Raw genomic sequence first — 20,930 nt, 5'->3', positions numbered from 1 at the left:
CGCAGAGTCTCCACTGGCCGTTTGGCTTCAATATTCCCAGCACCGGATTATTGAAGGTGCTGTGTATTGGACGAATTATTCCCCGGGACTCGAGGTTCTTAATTATTTCAGTAAGGGACTCCATGGATGCGAGAGGCAAACGATATTGCTTCACAAACACTGGAGTCATTCCAGGGTCCGTGGGAATTGTTGTGGTGTGGATGTCGGTGCGACCACAGTCATATGAGTCTACCGCAAAGAGATCTTGGAAATTCAAGAAAACTTGTTTCAACTTTTGCTTTTGTTCCAGAGTCACACAGGCATCAGCTAGGTTGACTCTCTCTTCCACATCTGCCTGAAGCCTGGAAAGACTTCTGGTTTGGCTATCTCAGCGGCCTCCTCCAGCTGGGTGGAGAAGTCCCTGGTCAGAGTGCTGATTTGGACTGGAGGCCTCAGGTGGGAAAGGCAACCCTCATGGACCTGGAAAATCACTCATCCCTCCTGAAGTCACATCTTCCTTACCATAAGGGCAGGAAGTGTACACCAGGAAGTTCCCCCCATGCCGGGTAAAAATCCTGTCTGGTGTTGTATTGTCATCACTGTCACTGTCAAAACAGTCCTTGGGGATTGGTCCTAACAGTTCATTTCCTAAATCAATGGAAAAATGTCGGTCATCAACCGCCATTCCAATAATGGTGCCTGCGGCTAGAGTAATACTCTTTAAGTCGCTGTTATCCACCTCTATTGGAATGGTGTCATGTTCTATGTTGACTAATGGTGTTGGGTTTACCCCCAACCGTTGCTGTTGGAGAGAAGCATTTAGATGTATATAAGCATCAGGGTTTTGCAATTTTTGTCCTCTTTTAACTTTCACTTCCAGGGAGAATTGTCGGGTCCTTTCTGGGATGGTGACTTCCTCTTTGATCTGAATTTCAACTGCATAAGGTAGCAATTGAGCTGACCTAAATGCTTTTTCTGGATCATCAAAGCCCATGGGATTATCCGCTAATCGGGACCAAGCTTTGAAGTTTATTAGGTCCAAACTAATGGCAAAGCGATTGAGAATGTCACTGCCTAAGTAAAAGGCGGCAGTGACGTCTCGCACGACCCAACAATTATGGACTATGCTCTTGTTGCCAATGGAGATTTTGAGCATACACCTGCTTGGCAGGAGATGTTTGGAATTAGGTGCTTCCAGGTCCATTTCCCATTTGTCTATCAGTTTGAATGTGGGAATGGCTGGAGCTTTTGGGAGTTGGCGGAACATGGCTTCGCTGATGAAGCTCTTACCGTTGTTCACACACACTCGAGCGAGAACAGAGTCCTTCCCATCATTTAACTGGACAGGGATGAACAACTGCTCTCCAATTTGCTGAATATCAGCCAGGCTCTGAGCTGATTTCACATCTTTCTGGACGTTAGGAGTGGGAGTTTCTGATTGTGGATTAGTAAAGAATTTCAGGGTGTTTCCTTCCAGTGTGGAATACCACCTTAAACTGGAAGGAAGGTTGATTTTCAGAAATAGAGAGGACCCCCCATCACCAGTCTGTTGTCCTACTGCTATTACTGTCACGTCTGGAGTTTGGTTGTTCTGGAAGTGAAATTCTACTTGGTCAGATTTTTGTTCAACCATGTGGCAGGTGCCGTTTAAACTAACATGGTTGACACTCTGTTTTAATTTTATTGGTCGGCTAGTCTGGGTCCAGAGGACCTTGTTTACACAATCTGTTAGGGGTGACAACCTTCTCAGGAGGTCATTCCCTAGTAAACAAGGGGTGCCCTCTGGAGTCACTACTATGACCGGGTGTTTCACCTTGTGTCGCCCAATTTTAATGTCCAAGTCTGCAGTCCCCTCGACAGAAATTTCCTTCCCGTCAAAGTTCTGCAGTTGTCCAGGAAGAGAAGTGAGAGGAATACGGTAATTCTCCCCCCTTCCTGCATTTAGTTCCTCAAAGGCCCTTTTGGACAGAAGGGTAGCTTGTGATCCAGTGTCCACCAGTGCCAAAATTGTACCCTGCCCCTGTACTTGTACCGGGGCATAGTATCTTCCCTCCTTCTCCTCAAGGGGGCACAGATAATGCACATTTTTGGACAACTGGTGGGCTAACTTCCTGGTTTTGAACATTGCTAGAGAAGAGATTTGGGCAGAATTTTGTGGAGAGTCTTGGGAATCTGAAAGAAAAAAGTTGGCAACTGGAGATCAGAGCCATGGTGGGTTCCCCTGGTTCCGGTTCCGGGCCGCCCCCCCCTTTTTGGAGGCAGTCATCAGGATGGGTTTGAACCAGGGGATTTCGGTATTGTGGGTTGTGGGATGAGATGATGGGCGGCGGTAGCTCAGTCTCCATATCTCCCCAGTCTGAATTGCCATCCTTTGGGACCCATTTTTCCTTGGGAGGAGTTCCCCCATCTCTGAAGGAGAAGATCCTTTTCCCAGGATCCTCTGAGGATCCCTCTCCCTCAAATTGGAAGATCTGTACCTCCTCCACAAAGTGGGTCTGTTTGGGTCCTTTGTTTCTCCTACCTCCTCTCTGCTCCCTGGGTGGCAGACTTTCAGGGGTAGGAGATTTTGTTTCCGGTTCCTGGTTTTCCAGGGGCTGTTTACAAGTTGGGAAGGAAGCTTCCTCCAAGGCTTTACACCCCCCTTCCCCTTGTGCCTCCTCCCTGGGAACCGGTGGGTTATCGGGGTGCTGCCCCCGTCATTGTTCTGGAGCACCAGGTCCAGAGTTTGGGGCATTCTGCGGTGGCATGCTCATCTGAGGGTTCTGTTGAGCCCTCAGTATGTGACCCAGATCCCGTGCCATATTTTGGACCTGGCGCTCTAACTGGGAAACCCGCTCAGGCTGATACGGGGCTCTATTTTCTCCCCTGGGCTGATCCCGGGAAGGGTAGCTATCCCTTCTCTGGTAGTACCCCTGGTTGGGAAGATTTTGGTACCCCTCCACCCTTGGCCTCCCCATCTCCCGGATTAGGTTGTCTGGGCTCAGGGAATTGGGGTAAGAAGGATGGATGATTTTGGGGCGGGAAATTGGGTGGATACCTGGGGAAAAAGTTCTGCCCAGGATTTGGAGAATTTCTGCCCTCCTGTGGGAAGTTGGGAGGGAAGTTCCCTGGGTTAGGTGCTTGGCTGGATCCCCCCCCTTGGGCTGGAGGAGTCCACACATAACCCAGGATTGGTCGGTTTCCCTTGTAGCGGGGACTTACATAGTCAGGGGAGCGGGGGACCCCATTTGTGGGACTACCTCCTCGACTCCCTGTCTGTGACTGGCCCGAGGGATTTCTGGGCTTAGGATTATTAGGTGCAGGTAGGTTTTTAGGCCCCCCCATTTCCAAGTCTAAAACGGAGGCAACCTTTACCTCTGCCACCTTGGCAGCAGCAGGGGTGCTGTTGGTTTTGGGGTTTTTGGGCGCATTATTTTTATTTTCTATGGGCTTCTGCACCTCATAGATCCGGGTAGCCTGTCAAATGACCCAGTCTAAAGATCTTTTCTCGTGAAAATCTCTCACGAGCTGGGTCATGATGTATTTGGGCAAGGCATGGAAAAAAGTATTGATAAATTCTCTGCTGTCTGTGCGCACCCTTCTGGTGGTCTGATCAAAAGCACGCTTTAATTCTTGCACAAACTCTTGTGGGGCCTGATCCTCCCCACACTGCAAATTGTAGGCTGCCTTGCAAGCCTCTTGGGGATTTCTGTGAACAGAAAAATGTTTTAATATGGCCGCCCTATAGGTGGACCACCTTGAATGATTTTGGTCCTCCAGCCCCGCAAAGAAACTGGAGTACTCTGGGGAGAATGTCCACTTTACATATTGGATACAGCTTTGGCTGTCCTTCAAATGAAAAGTCTCCATCATTTGCTCATAGAGCTCCAAGTGTTCCCAAACAGAGTACTTGGCGTTCTTATGATAAGGCGTGATGACACTCCTGATTGCCTTAATCTGTTTCAATGGGTCCTTATGCAAGGCCCTTTTTGCCTTATTGGCCTTTTTGGTTCGGGTAACCCTGGTCCATTCATCCTCTGACTCAGAGGCACTGCTCCCAGAGGTTCCTGTCTGATCTTCCAGGTGTTCCCGGATTCTGCGAGCCTGGGAATGGCTGGCAGAATGTGGGGACCTGGTCTCCTGTGTCCTGCGCCGTTCAGAGGAGTCTTCAGATTCCTCCTTGCTGCCAGGATTTGATGGGTACCCCCCCCCCACTGACCTAACTGGGCAGAAGTTTTCAGGATGCCCTTAATGGGCCTATTCTCCTGGGGTGCCCCACTAAATTGCACTGTGCTTGGGTGCCCATACCCGGAGTTTCCCTTTCCCAGCGAACCTGGTCTCTATCCGCCCCTGCTCCCTGTTGCAATGCAAGAGCCTGCGCCTTCAGTTCCTCAGTTAAGGCCTTACTAGACTCTATCAGTCTCTCCTGCATCGCTACCTGTTGTTGGAGCCTATCATTGTGCTGGCAGAGAGCCTCATTCTCTCTCTGCGTTTCCTGATTGGTCCTGGAGCACTGGGCCAGTCTTTGCTGCAGGAGGGTTACCTCCTGAGTCCCATCCCTACTGGCCTGCTCCTGTCTTGTCAGAGCCTCCTCCACCCTCCTGGTGTGCTCTAGCAAGTCCTGGTGTTCTTTTTGGAGGTCACCCAGTCCCTGGTGGGCCAGGTGATTTTCTTCCATTTTTCTTTTTAAGTGGCAGACTTCCTGGCCTAAGGTGTCCCTTTCCTGACTAAGAGTCTGCATCTGTGCCGTCAGGTCGTCCCTTTGCCTTTGGAAGGCACCAGCTTTCTGGCGCTCCTGATCAAACTCTGCCTGGGTATCCAGGTCTTTCAGGATCAGTTTATTGCTCTCCTCTTTCTCTCTGTCTAGTTGGATTTGCAGGGTGGCTACCTGCTCTGTGCATGCCCTGTTGAAATTGATCTGTTGCTCCAGCTTTTTCTGGCTCTGCAGTAGGGAGTCCAAACTGTCTTGGCGTTCCTTCTGCAAGGCCAGAATTCTGGTATCCTGGTCAGCCTTTTCCTGTTGCAGTATATCCATGTCCTCTTTTATTTTAATGAAATACTGCCTACTATCATTTTCTGCCTCCTGGCTCCTCTGCAGCCTCTGCTCAGAAGAGACCAGGTCAGATTGGACCTTTTCTAACGCCATCTGTTGCCTATTTGCCAGATCGTGGCCTTCAGCACATGGCTCCCATACATAGATACAAATATGCCGCTATCCTAACCATCTTGTCTTGTTCATCCTTAGCTTTAGGAGCCATGTATAGTTCACTCAGGGCCACATGTAAGGGACCCTGATCCCTCCATATATCTGACCCTGTTTCAGTGACCTGTTGCGTGATGGCCTGCAACCAGACCGTTTGGTCCTGGTGAGTCCACTCACCTCTCACAAATAACTTATGTAAGAAGTGCTCTCTGGCTATTTTCATGTCTACTAAGGTCGTCATTCTAGAGATTGGTCTCTGTCCTGACTTACAGAAATTAGTATTTTATTTTTGCAAAACAGACCTTTTCCTTAGAGTGTCCCTTTTGAGGAGTGCTTTACAGTGCAATGCAGCGTGGTGATCCGACTGGATGTATGTATCCCGTCAGTTAGCACACTGTATTAAGCTGCACAAGTGATAGATCTAACCCAGACGTCCGGCTCGAGCCCCCAGTTTGTAAGAAGATCCAATTAAATACTACAGCTAAGTCAATGCCTAGTCTGGGGTACGGAATGGAAACCCTTATTGATATATCTTTATGTCCAGTTCATAAGTCCTGGATGACTACCCCTATATAACACCCCTCTCTTAGAATCCCCCTGACCCCACTGAGCCAAGAAGTAGTTCTGTTTTGCAAGTTTAAAAGGTTTATTTGAGAAAAATTAAACAAAATATATATATCACACTTTTATGATAAATTAATAATTAATATCATACTTAAGAACATGAGCAGTGATCAACAATGAATAATGTCCTACTAGTAAACTGATTTGGTTACTCAGGAGTAGTAGAAAGGATGAGGTAGCACACTTGGGAATAGGAACAGAAGAATAAGGTGGAAGAGAATGCTTTATATAAGTTCAGATGGATGCAATGTTGAATGAAAATGCAGTACAGAAAAGACTCAATAGGATTTCAACAAAACAATGTAATCACTTTTCTCTGGCAATTCACTCCCCCCTTTATACAATGCAAGGAAATGGAAGGAAAGCACACAGTTCTCAGAAATGCAATCAAATGTAATTCAGTTCACCCCAGCAAGCTTAGAGAAAACAGGTATGAGTTTGAAATACAGGCAAAAGTGCTTTGAGAGGTGGCAATGAAGTGAGGAATATGCTAAAAATGGTTTTAATTCCCTTTAGGAGGTTCAGGGTGAGTGATAGCTACTTTATATGAGTTCAGGATCACTTTAACAATGCTCTAGGAGTAACTAGCAGGTTAAACGAGTTTTTGGCAAAGTAAAGCAAGGAAGCTGCCGCTTTTCACACGTGAGAGAAATCAGCTGAAATCGCAAATCGCGGCAAAATTCGTGAATCGCGATTACGGCAAAAGTATAAGGAGTAGCAAGTAGATTCGTTGAAAAGCTGAGATTCTAAGCTTTCAGAGGAAAGTAACAGCAAGTTTCTAGCCCAAACGGTTCCCGAGATATGAGCGATTTTGTAAAGGTCGTTTTTCGGATTTAAAGTTGAAAGCTCAGAGTGGCAAGTGACAGCTTTACAGCTGCAGAAATTACAAATGACAGCTATGCAGCTTTGCAAATGGCAGGTGACAGTTAGAAGGCAGTTCTACTTAGGTTAAATATTTAGATTAGATTATTTTACACTAAGAGCTTATTCCTGTCACAATCTGATCTAAGCACTCACAAAATGTTTTTCAAGATTTGGACCTCGTCACGGATCTGTCAGGTTAGCGGCACTGGTCTCGCCCCGGACGGTCTCTGCGCACAGCACTTCACAATCTGGTCTCTGGTTCCGGGTACACAGTCTGGTCTGCTGGCTCCTGGATCTTTTGCTCTGCTTTCTGGATACAGCGTCTGTGCACAGCTCCTGGATCTTTCTGCACAGCTTTCTCTGGACACAGCGCTGATCTGCACGGCTCCTGGATGCTGCTACCGCTGTTAGGTTTGCTGGATGCTGAGGCCTGCTGAGAAGAGTTCTCAGTTTGTGGGTTTAGGCCCTTGCTTTGAGTTCTGAATCAAGTTCTTTGGAGTTTTAAAGTCTAAGTGTTGGATCTGGTATCTTCTGGATGTTGTGTGGTCCGGCAGAGCGCGTTGCAGCAACTGGATTTGAATGTCTCTACCTGTCCCAGCAGTCTCTTTTTATGTGTTTTGAAAATGGGTGTGTGCCTGGGCCTAGCAAAGCCTACCCCTCTCTACTTGTCATTGGCCCAATTCTCCCCTCTCCCATGATTGGGGGAAGGAAATGTGAGTCAGAGTGATGCTGTAGGTTTTATGGGTCAGAGGATCCTCCCCTGGTCAGTTTGCCCACAAATCTATATTTGATTCAAATACATGTTGCACAGATAGACAGTTGTTTAAAATTACATGCACCCATCACATATCACATGAGGTATACTCTGTTCAAACTCTGCTCTTCCTGGGGGCTTGCATTCAGAAATGGCAACATTTTGTGCTTTTTAACTGGTTTTGCAATATCGGACATTTACCCAAATTTACACACATGTGCGCAAGGAGTATGGACATTAATTGATGAAGTGTCAGATTTTTAACATGCAGACATTTGGAGTGAAACCCTATTTTCCGCTAGCAACCCCCCAGATCATACCACCGGGTCTTAAAACCTCTTAAAATGTGGGCAGAAAAATCACAAGAATTATGGTATCATTTAGCTAATTTTGACAAGTCCGCACCATGAGTTATACATCTTTCTTAAAATCATATTCTGGCCAACAGGGGTGTGTCTTTTCAGGTCACATGGTGTAGAAACCAGTTTATCCAGTTTCTGCCAAGCTCAGAGACCCTGCCCCTCCCAGCTTCTGCCAAGAGGAAGCTATTTTACGCCCCCCCCAATAAACCATCTGCCTGAGTCAAGGAAGGGCTTTGTTCAAAAGGAAGCCATTTACGATCCCCCCAATAAACCATCTGCCTGGGCCCAGGACAGGCCTTTGTTCAACTCCCTGTAGCTGCTCCACCCCTAATCTAATCAGAAAGGTGACAACTCCTTTTGGCAAGGGGAAGAGTGGCTGAGCAGGTTTTAACTCCTGTGGGGGTAGATGTCAGGCAGAATTCAGTTTCATTAAGCCAGGTTTCAGCTAAATGTCACTTTTTGTCCCCCAGTTTAAGTCTATTACGATTTTTACATACACATTAAATAATGACTTCCTTCAAGTCATTTCAGAGTATAGTTTTACATTGTATCCACCTCTTAGCAAGTCTTTCCTTGGTCTGGTTTTGTTTCATTTGTTCAGTTTTACACAAAAGTCTGGTGGTTTTAAAACGCCGGCTTTCTGATAGTGGTGAGTACTGGTAATGCAACCATTTTTGGGATTTAAGAAAATGAATTCCCCACAGTTCTAGGTTGCTTTTGGTAATCAGTATTGCCATTCCCAATGGTTTCAGGCTACTGTGTGGGTAGCCCAATGGTGGTTTTAGGCAGTGCCCTCCTGTGCTCACAACCTAGGCAAAAATGGGTGGCAGCCTATTCTTCATGCATTTCCCTGTGCATTTTCTGGGAAGTTCTGGCCATCATGATGTTTTCCATGCCAGTACTGCACAGTTTTCCTATTCTGGCGTACATGTGGGCTTCTTGGCCATCTTGGATTTTCTAAGCCCACCGCACCAAATGTTGCAGCATGATAGCTCAAACGTGGGTCAGGACACCCAACAACTAGTAAAAGCAAATGTTTGTTAACTTTCCATTACTGCTTCTTGCATACAATCCCGGTTCCCTTTTCACCTACCCACTGTAACCCTCCAATGGCTCTTTTTAGAACCCCCATAGTAGTTAAAAAATAGAATTAATGTTATAAGGCATTGGTGTTAATTTTGGTGTTGGGGTGGAGTACAATTCATGTTTAAAATGAATGTTTTAACATTTTATGAATGAATTTTAGTCCATGCCATATTTCATTCATGTACTTGACGGAAAGGGAGCACAGATTGTAATTTATGATTCTGCCTCCCCTATCCTCTCCACTCATTCTTCGGCTCTACACATACTCCAGCATTTACACCAGCATGTCATTGAGCTTCATTACAAGTAATCCGGTGAAGTACCTGTGATTCTGTGGTTTCAGTGGCACCGCTTCTGGCAACTGAAACCACAGAATCACTGGTACATAACAAGAACGCAAGCATGCACATTCCGGCATGCCGGTAGCATCCCGGAAACTCCATCAAATACCTCTCTTCCCGCTGCCTCCATCACCAAAAATGCCATTGGCACGTTTCCGGCATGTATACATCAGAAACACCGGTGACGGTAACACCGAAACCGGAAACAACATCATTGCAGGAACTGGAAGTTCGCCAGCGGCCATTTTGAAAAACTCAATCCATCACCCACTTCCTGTTGCCATCCCGACCCTGTAACACCAGCATCACTAATGGAGTAATGTCACCTTTTTGATATCCAAGCGTGTAACAATTGCACTTACACTCACATTTTATAATATAAAGGACAACAGAAAACTTGACAGGTTCAATAATTGTATTCTTTGTGGGTGAGAGTTGTCTTAGGGATTTTTTTAAATTGCTGTTTAAATGTTCGTTCTCCTTTGTGTGAGATATAGTTTGTAATTTGTTAATGTTGTTAATTTTCTCCTTGAAATAATCAATTTTCTTACTGATAGTGATATTTTGCAGCACTTCATTTAGCTCTTGTAAAGTTTTGCTCATTTCGTTAGTGTCTTTTTCTGCTCTCTGGGGAATAGAATGTGTTTGCTAACTTGAAGACTTCTTTATCTGTTGAAATAAATATGAAAAAAAAAACAGATTTCAGAAAGTTTAATATGTTTTTATGGGTAGGGAGCAGTTGATGCAAGCAGAAGGGGTAGGGTAGAGAGATGGAAAACAAACCGAAAGAGGGCGGGGGCATAAGAGTGCGGGGGGTGATAGCAATTTTAGAAATGTTAGAGGAAAGTAGTGAGGGTAGTCAGTAAAAGAAAGGGAGGCGTTACAGAATATTAACTAGAGAGGAGGAGTGACATTTTGAGCGACTTTCACAGGAGTTTATGCAGTAGCACCCTGATAAGGGGAAGCTGGGTTGCTGCTGCATACATGAGTGAGGGCAAGTCCAGTTTCCAGATATGGAGAATAAAAGGACACCTTGGAGATAGCCTGGCTGCTTACAGATGACCAGTAAGGGTCTTTTGCTTGAGAACTAAATCAAGGCAATCTTGTATTGCTGTGACACACCTCCTATGTGTGGGATTTTTTATGACTTGCTTGAATGAGGCAGAGGGGATTTTGAAACGTGCTATTGGCATGCAGGGGACTGCCAGAGGTAGTACTTGCATTGTGTTAGCTACCCTGCATGGATTTATATCCATTTGCACAGCATAGTGCAAACGTGAAGAGTAACACAAGGCAAACTGCCTTTAGTCTTCACTTTCACTCTCTGCTTTGTTAACAAGTACACTCTGCCTGCAAGTTACTCATTGGAGGCAGAATTACCTAATGATTTACTGTGGAATCCACCTGCTCATTAACAGATGTAAATGCAAAGCAAATTCCATGGAAATCCATTGGTGTTACACCTTCATGAAAATGTCATGCAGGCAGATGCTCCTGCAAGATGGAGGAAGAAAGCAAAGATGTGTACAAACTCCTATGCCTTCGAAGGGCACTAAGGTGTGGTGGCATGCAAAGCGTAAAATTGGTATGTATTGATTTTGTGATTTCATTTTGCAGTCTGGTAGGTGGAAAATGACACCTGGAGGGTTTTCAGGCGCTTGATTCTTCCACTAAATGCCTGGCCATTAGCAGTTTTGGGATGGGGTCATAAACACCCTGGTCTACTTACCTTGTTTCTTTGTTTCTCTTCATTGAGTCATGCTGTGCAAAGACTGCTGTATAGTAGGAGAAAGATCTCCTTCTTTGGATCCCAGGAATTCAGAGATCATGCTCATAAGCACCACTTAGTAAGGGCCTATCTTTTGTTAGGTGACCAGGCCTGTTTCTGTTGGTTCACCCTGAAACCAATTATTGGGAAAAGAGCCTGCAGAATGAAGCTCCTGGGTGTATTTTGGCATCTAGTTTCAATAGAAAACTCCTTCTTTGTGCGTGCTCCCTTGTAGGAAATTGTTAAGGCAGAATGGCATTTATGGGGTTATGCAGTCTCATTTTATGCGACCACGTACCCTTTTTGCTATTTCCCTCTTTATTTTGTTTTTTAAATGTGTTTTGGTGGTTCATAGGGACTTCTACTGAAGTCACTACCTCTGTTTTTTTTATTAACTTTTTATTCCCATTTTTATAAACATTAACAGTTCCGAACGAGAAAGAAAACAACCATCCTCCCTCCTCCCCTCCCCTTAGTTCGAGAGTGGCCCAAAACATGGCCGTTCGTCTTTTGCAGTACGTTCAGTGTTCGTTGGATAGGAACGTGTTTGGGGCGAAAGACTTTAGACCTCTCCAAGATCGCGTTCTCCGGGTCGCTCTACTATCCCCAGGAGCCGCATAGCCTTAGGGCACCATACCACTCTTGTCCCATTCATCAGGTACCCCAGAAGGGAGGCTCAGTCTGTGGAGAATCTGATGTGGTCCCCATGGATGGAGTATGTGAGCCATTCCATTGCCAACAAGGACCACATTTTTGCGACCCATTCGTGGTCATGAGCGGGGTCCCTTGCCTTCCAGTTGCGGGCCAGTACCAAGGCCACTGCCATCATCATTATTTCATAAAGCTTTTGCCCCGCGTTGTTTTCAATGGCCGCGAGCGGTCCCCCCAGACCAATGAGTGCGAGGCCCTTGTACCCCCTGAAGTCAATTCCTAGGACTTGTTTGTCCGCTTCTAGGACTCCCTCCCAATATTTCTCAATTTTTGGGCACTCCCACCATATGGCCCCTACTCCGTAGTCCCTCCAGCAGAGGCGCGATACCCCTGGGTACATTCTATGAAGCTTCGAGGGGGTCAAGTGCCGCTGAGTTACCAATTAGAACCAGATCTCCCTTATCTGGAGGGACCTCGTTAACTTAGGAATCCGTGACCAAAGCCAGGACCAGTCTTTCTCCACCCCCCCGCGGCTGCCACCCACCTCCTCATATATGGTCTCGCTGGGGGTTCTTTTCCTGCCTTCAAGTGCTTGTAAATAGCTGTTATCAGGTGCCTGTCCCCGGAATACCTACTGAGATACCTTTCTGTACAACTTGCCGCTTGTACCATGGTAGGATATGATGAAGCCAGTACCTCAGCTGAAAGTATCTGAACCTTTCCCTCTCGCCTAGAGCAAAGTCTGCCTTACATTGCTCAAACTGTTTCATATGGACGTCGCTAAACATGTGCCATAACAGCCTACAGCCCCCCTGTTGCCAAGTGTCGAAAGCAGCTATATTGCACCCCGGAGTGAATTGGGGATTTCCGAACAGGGATGTATAGGGTGAGGGGAAAGTTGTGAGATGGGCCTCCTGCACTGCCTCGTCCCAAGTCCGGCCCACTACGTCTAGGAGGGCACTACTGTGCATGCGATTGGGCCTATCCTGCTTGGGCTTCAATGGGACCAGCTTTAGATCTTCCCCCAGTACCGCTCTATACATTGGCCTCCATATGTTCCCCCGGTCATCCTTTTGCCAATCAGGAATCACTTTTAGTTGGGCTGCCCTATATTATGCCCTAAAATCAGGGCTCCCCATCCCTCCCTGGTCCTGGCTCTCATCAGCCTAGCCACCAATCTCGGGCGCTTGTTGGCCCACACTAATCTGTTGGTCATTCTATTCAATGCTCTGAAAAAGGTTGGTGGGATATATACCGGAAGTGCAGAAAACAGTACAGCACTTGTGGGAGCATGGCCATTTTTAAGGTATTGATGCGCCCCAACCATGAGATAGCTAGGGGGCCCCAGTCAACCAATTTAGACTTAATTTTCTCTAATAAAGGTGGATAAGTAGCCTGGTACAGGTGTTCGGTTGATTTGGCCAGTTTTATACCCAGGTAAGTGATTGAGTTCCCAACCCATCTGTATGGAGAAATTCCCTTCAATGCCTCGGTGGATTGCCCCGGGATGGTAAGATTGAGGATTTACGTCTTGGAGCCATTCATTTTAAGACCCGCTATGGATCCAAATTGCAGGAGCTCCCTTTCTACCACTGGTAGGGCTGTGTCTGGCTGAGTCAGGGACAGAATCATATTGTCCGCAAACATTGCTATTTTATGAGTGACCCTATTCTGATTGGATCTTACAGCTTCCAAGAAGGGCTCAAGGTGGCGCGCATATAGTATCGGGGATAACGGGCATCCCTGTTTGGTCCCCCTCTCGACGGTCACATGTTCCATCAGTTGTCCATTCACCGCTAACCGGAGGGTTAGGTGTCTGTAGTTGGCCTTGACCTTGTCCAAGAACTTGGGGCCAAATCCCATTTTCTGCATAGTTGCGAAGAAGAATTCCCACTCCACCCGATCAAAAGCCTTCTCTGCGTCAACCGCCATGAGGAGAGCAGGAATTCGTCTTTTATTGACCTTCTTTATGAGATGCACCAATGGCCTGACATTGTCAAGGGTCTGCCAGCCCCTCATAAAGCCTGATTGATCTGGGTGAACCAATTTGGGGATTATTTTATCTAGCCTTGTTGCCAGTACCTTCACGTGAATCTTGAAGTCAACATTAATCAATGCTATGGGGCGTTAGGAGCTGCTTTCAGTGGGATCTTTCACTTTTTTGTGGATGAGGACGACTTTCGCCTCCTCCATTGAGCCCATAATGCGGCTGTCCCTGCCAATTTGGTTGAATAGGGCGGTTAGGATCGGTATTAACAGCTCCTTGTGAGTTTTATCAAATTCTGGTACAAACCAATCCAGACCTGGTGCTTTAAGAGTAGGTAGGGATTTAATTGCAGCCCTGACTTCATCCTCCGTGATGTCCTGCTCTAGCGATTCCTTCTCCTCATCTGAAACGCATGGTAATTGGACTCTATTTAAGTATTGTTGCTGGGTTGCATAAGACGGGTTATCCGAAGCGTACAAAGAGGAGTAGAATCTAGTGAATTCCCGTTTAATGTCGTCATTATTGGCGCTAACTCTTCCCACCCCGACTATAATCTTCAGTATTGTTTTGTCTTTCTGTTACTTTCTAAGCATTCTCGCCAATAAGTGGTCTGTTTTATTGGCTTTGATGAAGTATTTTTGCCTGAGCTGTAAGAGATTGCGTTCTGCCGCTCGGGTCTGGATTATGTCCAACTGTCCTCGGACAGCCCTGTACGCTTTCTTGGTGGCCGGGGTCTGATGAGTCCCCATTTTAGCCATTTCCCTTTAAGTTCCGCCTCCAGTCGAGCCTCCTGTCCCCTTATTTCTCAATCCCTTCTTGCCTTAATTGCAATAATTGTACCTCGCAAGGTGGCCTTAAATGCATCCCACCTCACTTGGAGAGTCGTGTGCCGCACTTTGTTACTCGTAAAAAAGCGTTCTATTTCTTCCTCCACTTCCTGGATCAGAAGCTGTTCTTTAAAGAGGGGCGTCAGGTAATGCCATTTCCACAGGTCTCCCATTTCCCTTCAAGGTTAGGGTTAATGGGGCGTGATCCGATAGTAGTGTGGTGCAATGGTAACATCAAGCAGCTCCCCCAATAGATTTGAAGATAGCCAGATATAATCAATCCTTGAGTGGGAGTGGTGGGCATGCGAATAGAAGGTATACCCCTCATTGTCCCTGTGTATCCCCCCTCCACGCATCAACTAGGGCCAGGTTGCTAATTTTGTCCCTCAGCTCATTTCACGGCCCACCCTGTCGGGTTGTCGCCCCGGAGCTCCTATCCTTGGTCGGGTCCTAAGCGATATTGAAATTGCCGGTAAGTATGAGAGGGAATTTGGTGAACGTCTCAAGTTTATCTAGTGCGGTTTGTGTATAGGGGTCTTGTGCTGTATTTGGGGCATAAAGGGTCGCAACAGTGAGCGCCTCCCCGCTCCCCACCAGGGCTACCGCCAGGAACCTCCCCAGTTCATCTGACTCCTTCCCTGTGATCTGCCACTCTAGGTCATCCTTCAAGGCTATCAGGACCCCCACTTTCTTGTTGGGTTGAGTGGCTTGTAGTAGCCTGGAGTAGCCCCAAATGTTAATCCTCGCTTTGTCCATGGTACAGATGTGTGTTTCTTGCAGCGTTACAATATCCATATTCTCACCTCGGATATAGCATTCTAGCTGTTTCCGCTTAACAGGGGAGTTGAGGTCATTGATGTTAAGGGAAAGAATCCTCAACGCGCCCCTAACTGGGATAATGATTTAGAGGTTCTTGGTTTTTAACACATTTCTCTGGTAGTGGCTTCGGATATTCCGTCCTGGCACTCCCCTTCTCCGCTAGGCCCCTCGGCTTGGTTGCCATCGTTTGCAAATCGGGCACCCTCGAACCTTCCCCCCTCCCCGCCCTCATCCTCCCCCCTGGTGAGCCGGAGCAACTGGCCAGTGGCCCCCCTGGAATCTGAACCTCGAGAGTCGCTCCGAAAGCCAGCCCCCAGTATGTCCAATGTGGGATATCCCCATCCCATTCCAAAAACGAGCAGCCCTCCCACCCGAGGCCCCCAAAATGGTGCTGTATGTGTTTTCATGCATACATCTCTCCATTCATGCCCTCTCCAGGCATTCTTGTGCTGATCCAGTGCACTCCGCCCCATAAGATGATGATCCCGGCGTCTCCTGTCACCCCTGCGTGTCCTTTTCCTTCTTTGACGGCGGTCCTCGCAGTTGTGGTTGGGTGACACACCTCCTAGATTTTTTGGGACGGACCATGGACCACTCCCATGGCTTGCACTCTGCCCGTTCAATGGAGGGTAGGGTGATCGGCGGTAGAGGTTCTTCTTCAAGGCCCAGGAGAGCAATTCTTTGTTCACATGACGTGATTTTTTGAGGTTTCCCTTGCCAGTCAAACATCAAACCGAACGGATGTGACCATTTGTAGAGTATGTCCTGAGATCTTAAACGCGCCAGGACGGGACCCATTCTTCTACTTTTTGCTAGGGTAGCTTGGGCTAAGTCCTGGTATAGCGTTACCTCTGCTCTGTTGTACGTGATCCGCCCGGCCTTCCTTGCTTTCGTCAATATTTGTTCTTTTAGGGAGTAACTGTGCATTGCCGCCAAGACGTCTCTAGGTCTAAGGCCTGGATCTGATCTTCTGGGGCCCACCCTATGGATTCTATCGAACACTATATCCACTGGAGCTTCATTGTCCAGGAGGTAGGCAAGGATTCCTTTTACCACTTGGCGCAGATCTTGGTCTTGGGGGAGCTACGGTAGGCCCTTAATTCGAATGCTCGAGCGCCTGGACCTGTTCTCCAAGTCCTCCATCTGGAGTTCCAGGTTGTAGGTAGCTGTCGCCAGAGTGTCCAATAGAGATTCCGTCTTCCTAGCATCCTCGGTTAGGTCCTGAACTGCTTGCTCGTTCGTGTCTACTCTCAACTTTATCTTGCTGATACGGGCTCAATGGAGGAGGCGAAAGTCGTCCTGAAGCCCCTCCGCCGATCCTCTCTGAGCGCGTCCATCTGCTTCTGGCCAGCTGTGGTGATTTTGTTGACTATGTTGGCCAGAAGGTGTTTCAAGGCGGCCTGTGTGACAGGTTGATCGCAGTCATCTCGCTCCGCTGAAGGTTCCTCAGTGGACCATTCATTGGATCGACTCCCCAGGGGCTCCTCCTGGTCCTTGGCCCAGATTTTGGCCAACGTGCCCTTCTGTGCTTTCCTGGGGTCTTTGGAGTGGATGCGGGTCCTTGCCTTTGTTTTCTGACATGCCTCCTATTTATAGGTCTGCTTGCTGTGATGATCTGTCAGCGGGGCCCCACGGGGGCTATCCCTCTGAGGGGTCCAAGTATTTCCGACCAGCCTTCCCGTGAGGGAGGTGCCTTGCCTCCCAGATATGGCTATCCTTGGAGCCCCAGCGGGATGGGTGAGGGGAGGGAGGGAGAGGTTATGTCTTTGTAGTCAGCTGTATGCAGCAGTATGCACACAGGTTCCCCTCCACTCCCCCAATGGTGTGCTAGTGCTGATTGAGAGATGCCCTTCCTTGTCCAAGTCCGTGCTTGACACTCCTGGGGCTCATCCCCTGTCCTTGGAGCGGAGGGCCCAGACGTGGTGTAGTGCCCCCTGCGCAGATACTGCGTGTCTTGATTGCTATAATGGAACCCGGTCTGGGTAGGGCGCACCCAACAGAGCCGACACGCGGCCAGACAGCCGGCGAGGCCTGCCCCCAGCGCCCTGGGCCGAGGATGATCATTGGGTCCGGACCCGGCAGAACTTCACTTATTCAGATGAGGCCTCGTTGTGTGCAGCCCGTGCCCGACCTCTGCTCCTGGGGCTGCAAGCTCTGGTGGGTACGGGTCGTGATTGGGCAGCTCCTGCGCACACTTTGTGGAGCATGTCCCGTCCCCTGTGGGTCCCAAGCTGCCGTGGCTCGCTGGCATATTCTTCAGAGGGGGGATAGGGACCTACCTTGCGGGGGGGGGCACCGCTCGTACCTTATGTATGCTGGCTGGATCTTGCTGCGCATCCTCCCCACAGGGGTTGGACATTATATGGCGGATGGGGGGGCGGTCCAGGCAGGCGTCCCCTCCGATTGAATGCAGGCGCCGTGCTGATTTCCCTCCGGAGCGGCTTCTGATCTTCTCTGATATCCGGAGGAGCACACCTCGCCAGGCACAGCCTGTGTACCCCACAAGCCCCTCACTTTATTGCAGCCTCGGTGTGGGAAGAGTGGCGGGCCCCGGTTGTCTCCCCCTGCAACCAAGAGACAAGGCGCTGCTGATGAGGCACCCCAGCGTGGGGCCCCTTTGATGCTTCCAGTGGGTCCGGGGCCGGCACCGGATCATGGCTCGGGTAACCTGCACCCGCCCCAACGCCCCTGGCAACTCTGCAGGTGTCCCTGTGGGAAATAGCGTCTAGCTCTGCAGAGGCAAGGCAGCTGGATGGTCCCCTCACGCCCCCTCAGTGCTCCGAGTGGTGTTGGGGTGTTTTTCTTTGCCTGGGGAGGGCTTCTGGGCACTGTTGTGAAAGCAGCAGGGCCTCCGGGGTCGGGAGCTCGGTGGTCGCGATGCCTAGAGGATCGCGTCCATCTTGGAATCCGCCACTACCTCTGCTTTTACCTTACTTAAGGTATATGATTTTGGGCCACCCAAAAGGTGCACAGTCCTAAGGGTGCCTCTTACGTGTGATTTTGTCACCCTACTTTGGCTTTAGAGGATAGGCTGGCGGCAGCTAATATTTACTTTTGACTTCACAAACGGTGCAAGTCGATTTACTGCATTAGTAGCTCAATGTACCTTTTTGGTACCTATTGGGGTACTAAACTGGCTGTTCTGTATGTGTGGGCTTTTTGGGAGCCTAAAATGACAAGCTTAATTGTGGTTCGGGCTGATTTGTTATTATCATTATGGTATTTATTGAGCGCTGACCTAGCTTCGAGGAGCAACAGAGAGCTTTACAAAGGTATACAACAATACAGATACGTAACAGAGTGTTTTACAGAAGTATAGAACTACGTAACAGAGTGTTTTACAGAAGTATAGAACAGCACAGATGCATAACGGAGCACTTTTCAGAGGTAACAACAGAAAAGATACACAGGGGGGGGCTGGGCACAGAGGAGGGGTACAGCTTTACCGGATGGTGAGGAGGAGAGGGGCGGGCGGCGTCTAGCGAGTCAGGTGGCGAGAGGGGCAATGTGATGGCCTATTTGTTGAGGAGCATAGACTCCTTGAAGAGGTGGGTCCTGAGTTCTTTTCTGAATTGTAGGTTTGTGGGGGCGATTCTGATGCTGACGGGGAGGAGGTTCCATAGTTCTGGGGCATAGGCAGAGAAGGCTTGTTTTCTGGTCCTTTCTTTATTGCAGTAGCAGATTTCAAGTCTGCACGTGTCCTGGCTTCTGGTGGTGGGCTGTCCACCGGAGATGCTGAGTTTCTCCGCAAGATAGCTTGGTGCCTTGAGTGTGACTGCCTTATAGATAATGCAGCAAGACTTGAAGGACCTGTTCCTTGGCTTGGGCAGGCCACTACATATTTTGTGGGGGTCGGCCTGGCTGTTTGGTGGTTTTTAAGGCCAACGTGATTGGCAGGTCACCAAAAACTTTTGTTTTAAATACCCAGATGGGATTGATTGGCTGGCAGAAGCCAGCTCCTGTGTGTGAAGGGCTAACCAGGGGAAATACTGTTCATGAGCTCAGTGCTGCTAGACTTTTGAAAGGTGAGCTAGTCTGCTTACCTGCTCGGGGATTTACTGCCGTTTCCTGCCATTGCTGCATTTTTAGTCAATCTTCTGGCTGTACTGCCTGGATGCATTGGTCTGGGCACATCTCCGGTCTGTGTTTTTGTCTGCTGGGAGTCCTTCCTGAGGTTTTCACATCCTTCTAAATGTCCTTTGCTTCTGCCGGGGCCATGCCTTCCATCATGGGGCCATTTTGTGGCCCATTTTACTGAATTTGCTTCAATACATTACTTATTCAATGTTTCTTAAAGTACAAAGGAGATGTGAAACAGACATTGGGCCTCATTACGAGTTTGCCGGTTCAGGATACAATGGTACCGGTAAGCTTGCCGGTACTGTTATATCCGGACCGTCAAACTCCAAGTTGTGCTTGCGGGTGCCTTTCATTCTGCAAGGTCTGTCCTGGCGGAATGAAAGGCACCCGCGAGCACAGCATTTCGGATGCAGAGGCACCGTTGGGAATGGGGAAGCCGGATGATAGGCACCGGTGCAGCCCGGCTTTCCCATTCCCATTGAGCCCTGTTGGGCTCAACTGGGAATGGGGAAGATTTTTTTCAGGCGCCCAGGAATGGGCAAATACCGGGTCTGGCAAGGCCGTAATGACCCGATAATTGCCCATTTGTGTGAACCGGAAAAAATGCAATTGAGGCGGCAGCCGTGCCTGTTTTACAGGCACGGCTACCACCAGGGTTGTAATGAGGCCCATTGTATCAAATGATCTTCTTACAGAGAACAGTGATTGACGGTATGTCAAAGACAGCAAGTATATTGTGACTACAATAGTGGTTTGCCAAGGGCTGGTTAGGGAATCACAAGTTTGATATGTGTCAATTTTGCTGTTAATGACACAGTTTCCTTTATGTTCCAAACTCTGGCCCAGGCTCAAGGGATACATGATACCAAAACATAAGTGGTTCAGACATACTGGCTTGGTCGTCCAGTGTGAAGACATGTGGCAGAAATCATGTAGTGGGGGCAGAATTGTGATATATTTGGAGAGACGTCCGGAAGGGTGGCTATTATCTTTTCTGCTGTGGAAAGTTTATACCACTGCATATTGAGGTACAGGCCTTCCGCGTGGCTCATGCACAGCACGTAGCAAGCATGTTTCTGGATGCGGTTAGGAGGTGGGAGATCATTGTTGCGCATTTCCCTTTCCAGCAGTATAGGCCTTCCACTCTTCCCCAATTAGTGCCACGATTGGATCAAGTGTTAGTTGCATTCCAGTAATTTCTTTAATTAAGGCTAGAATTTACTTCCAAAAGATTTTGGGCCCCATACTGAATTGGGCGGTATACTGACTATGAATTGCTCTGGAATACTGCCCAACGCTATTGGCGTTACTGCAACTCGGTCCGGTGCAATTTGCGCCAGATCCTGAGTTGCGGTGGGGAGGTAAATCCCCATTCCCATTGGGTCTGTTGGACCCAATGGGGGTTGCTTGGGGCTATTGGAGCTGCGCTAATGGCACCGAAAATGGACAGAAAGGGGAGATTTTTACCTACAGCAAAAAGCTGTGCAGGTAAAACTCCCACTTTCCACCCAGCTCAAGATTGGGCGAAGCGGTAAATGTGGCAGCAATATCATTACTGCCGCATTTTACTGCTCTGCCCAACTCAGGATGAGGCCCTTTGGTTTAT

The 20,930-nt window shown here is 48.3% G+C and overlaps 1 protein-coding gene across 2 annotated transcripts in view; it reads left to right on the top strand.

Annotated features, from left to right (window-relative positions):
• The window catches only part of ACOT12 (acyl-CoA thioesterase 12), an 816,096-nt gene that overhangs the window by 241,164 nt on the left and 554,002 nt on the right, over positions 1-20,930 (top strand). Inside the window, exon 1 of one of the 2 annotated variants that reach the window (XM_069627559.1) lies at positions 10,669-10,777. The exons of the other annotated variant lie outside the window; for it this stretch is intronic. Coding sequence (XP_069483660.1) covers positions 10,694-10,777 — 84 coding nt within the window. The 5' untranslated portion in view covers positions 10,669-10,693. Of the gene's footprint in view, positions 1-10,668; positions 10,778-20,930 lie in introns of those variants that run through there. 2 annotated transcript variants of the gene reach the window in all.

Source organism: Ambystoma mexicanum, chromosome 6p (assembly GCF_040938575.1).
Source record: "Ambystoma mexicanum isolate Mex_15411 chromosome 6p, UKY_AmexF1_1, whole genome shotgun sequence".
NCBI lineage: Eukaryota > Metazoa > Chordata > Amphibia > Caudata > Ambystomatidae > Ambystoma > Ambystoma mexicanum.
This window is presented reverse-complemented; position numbering and strand designations above follow the sequence as displayed.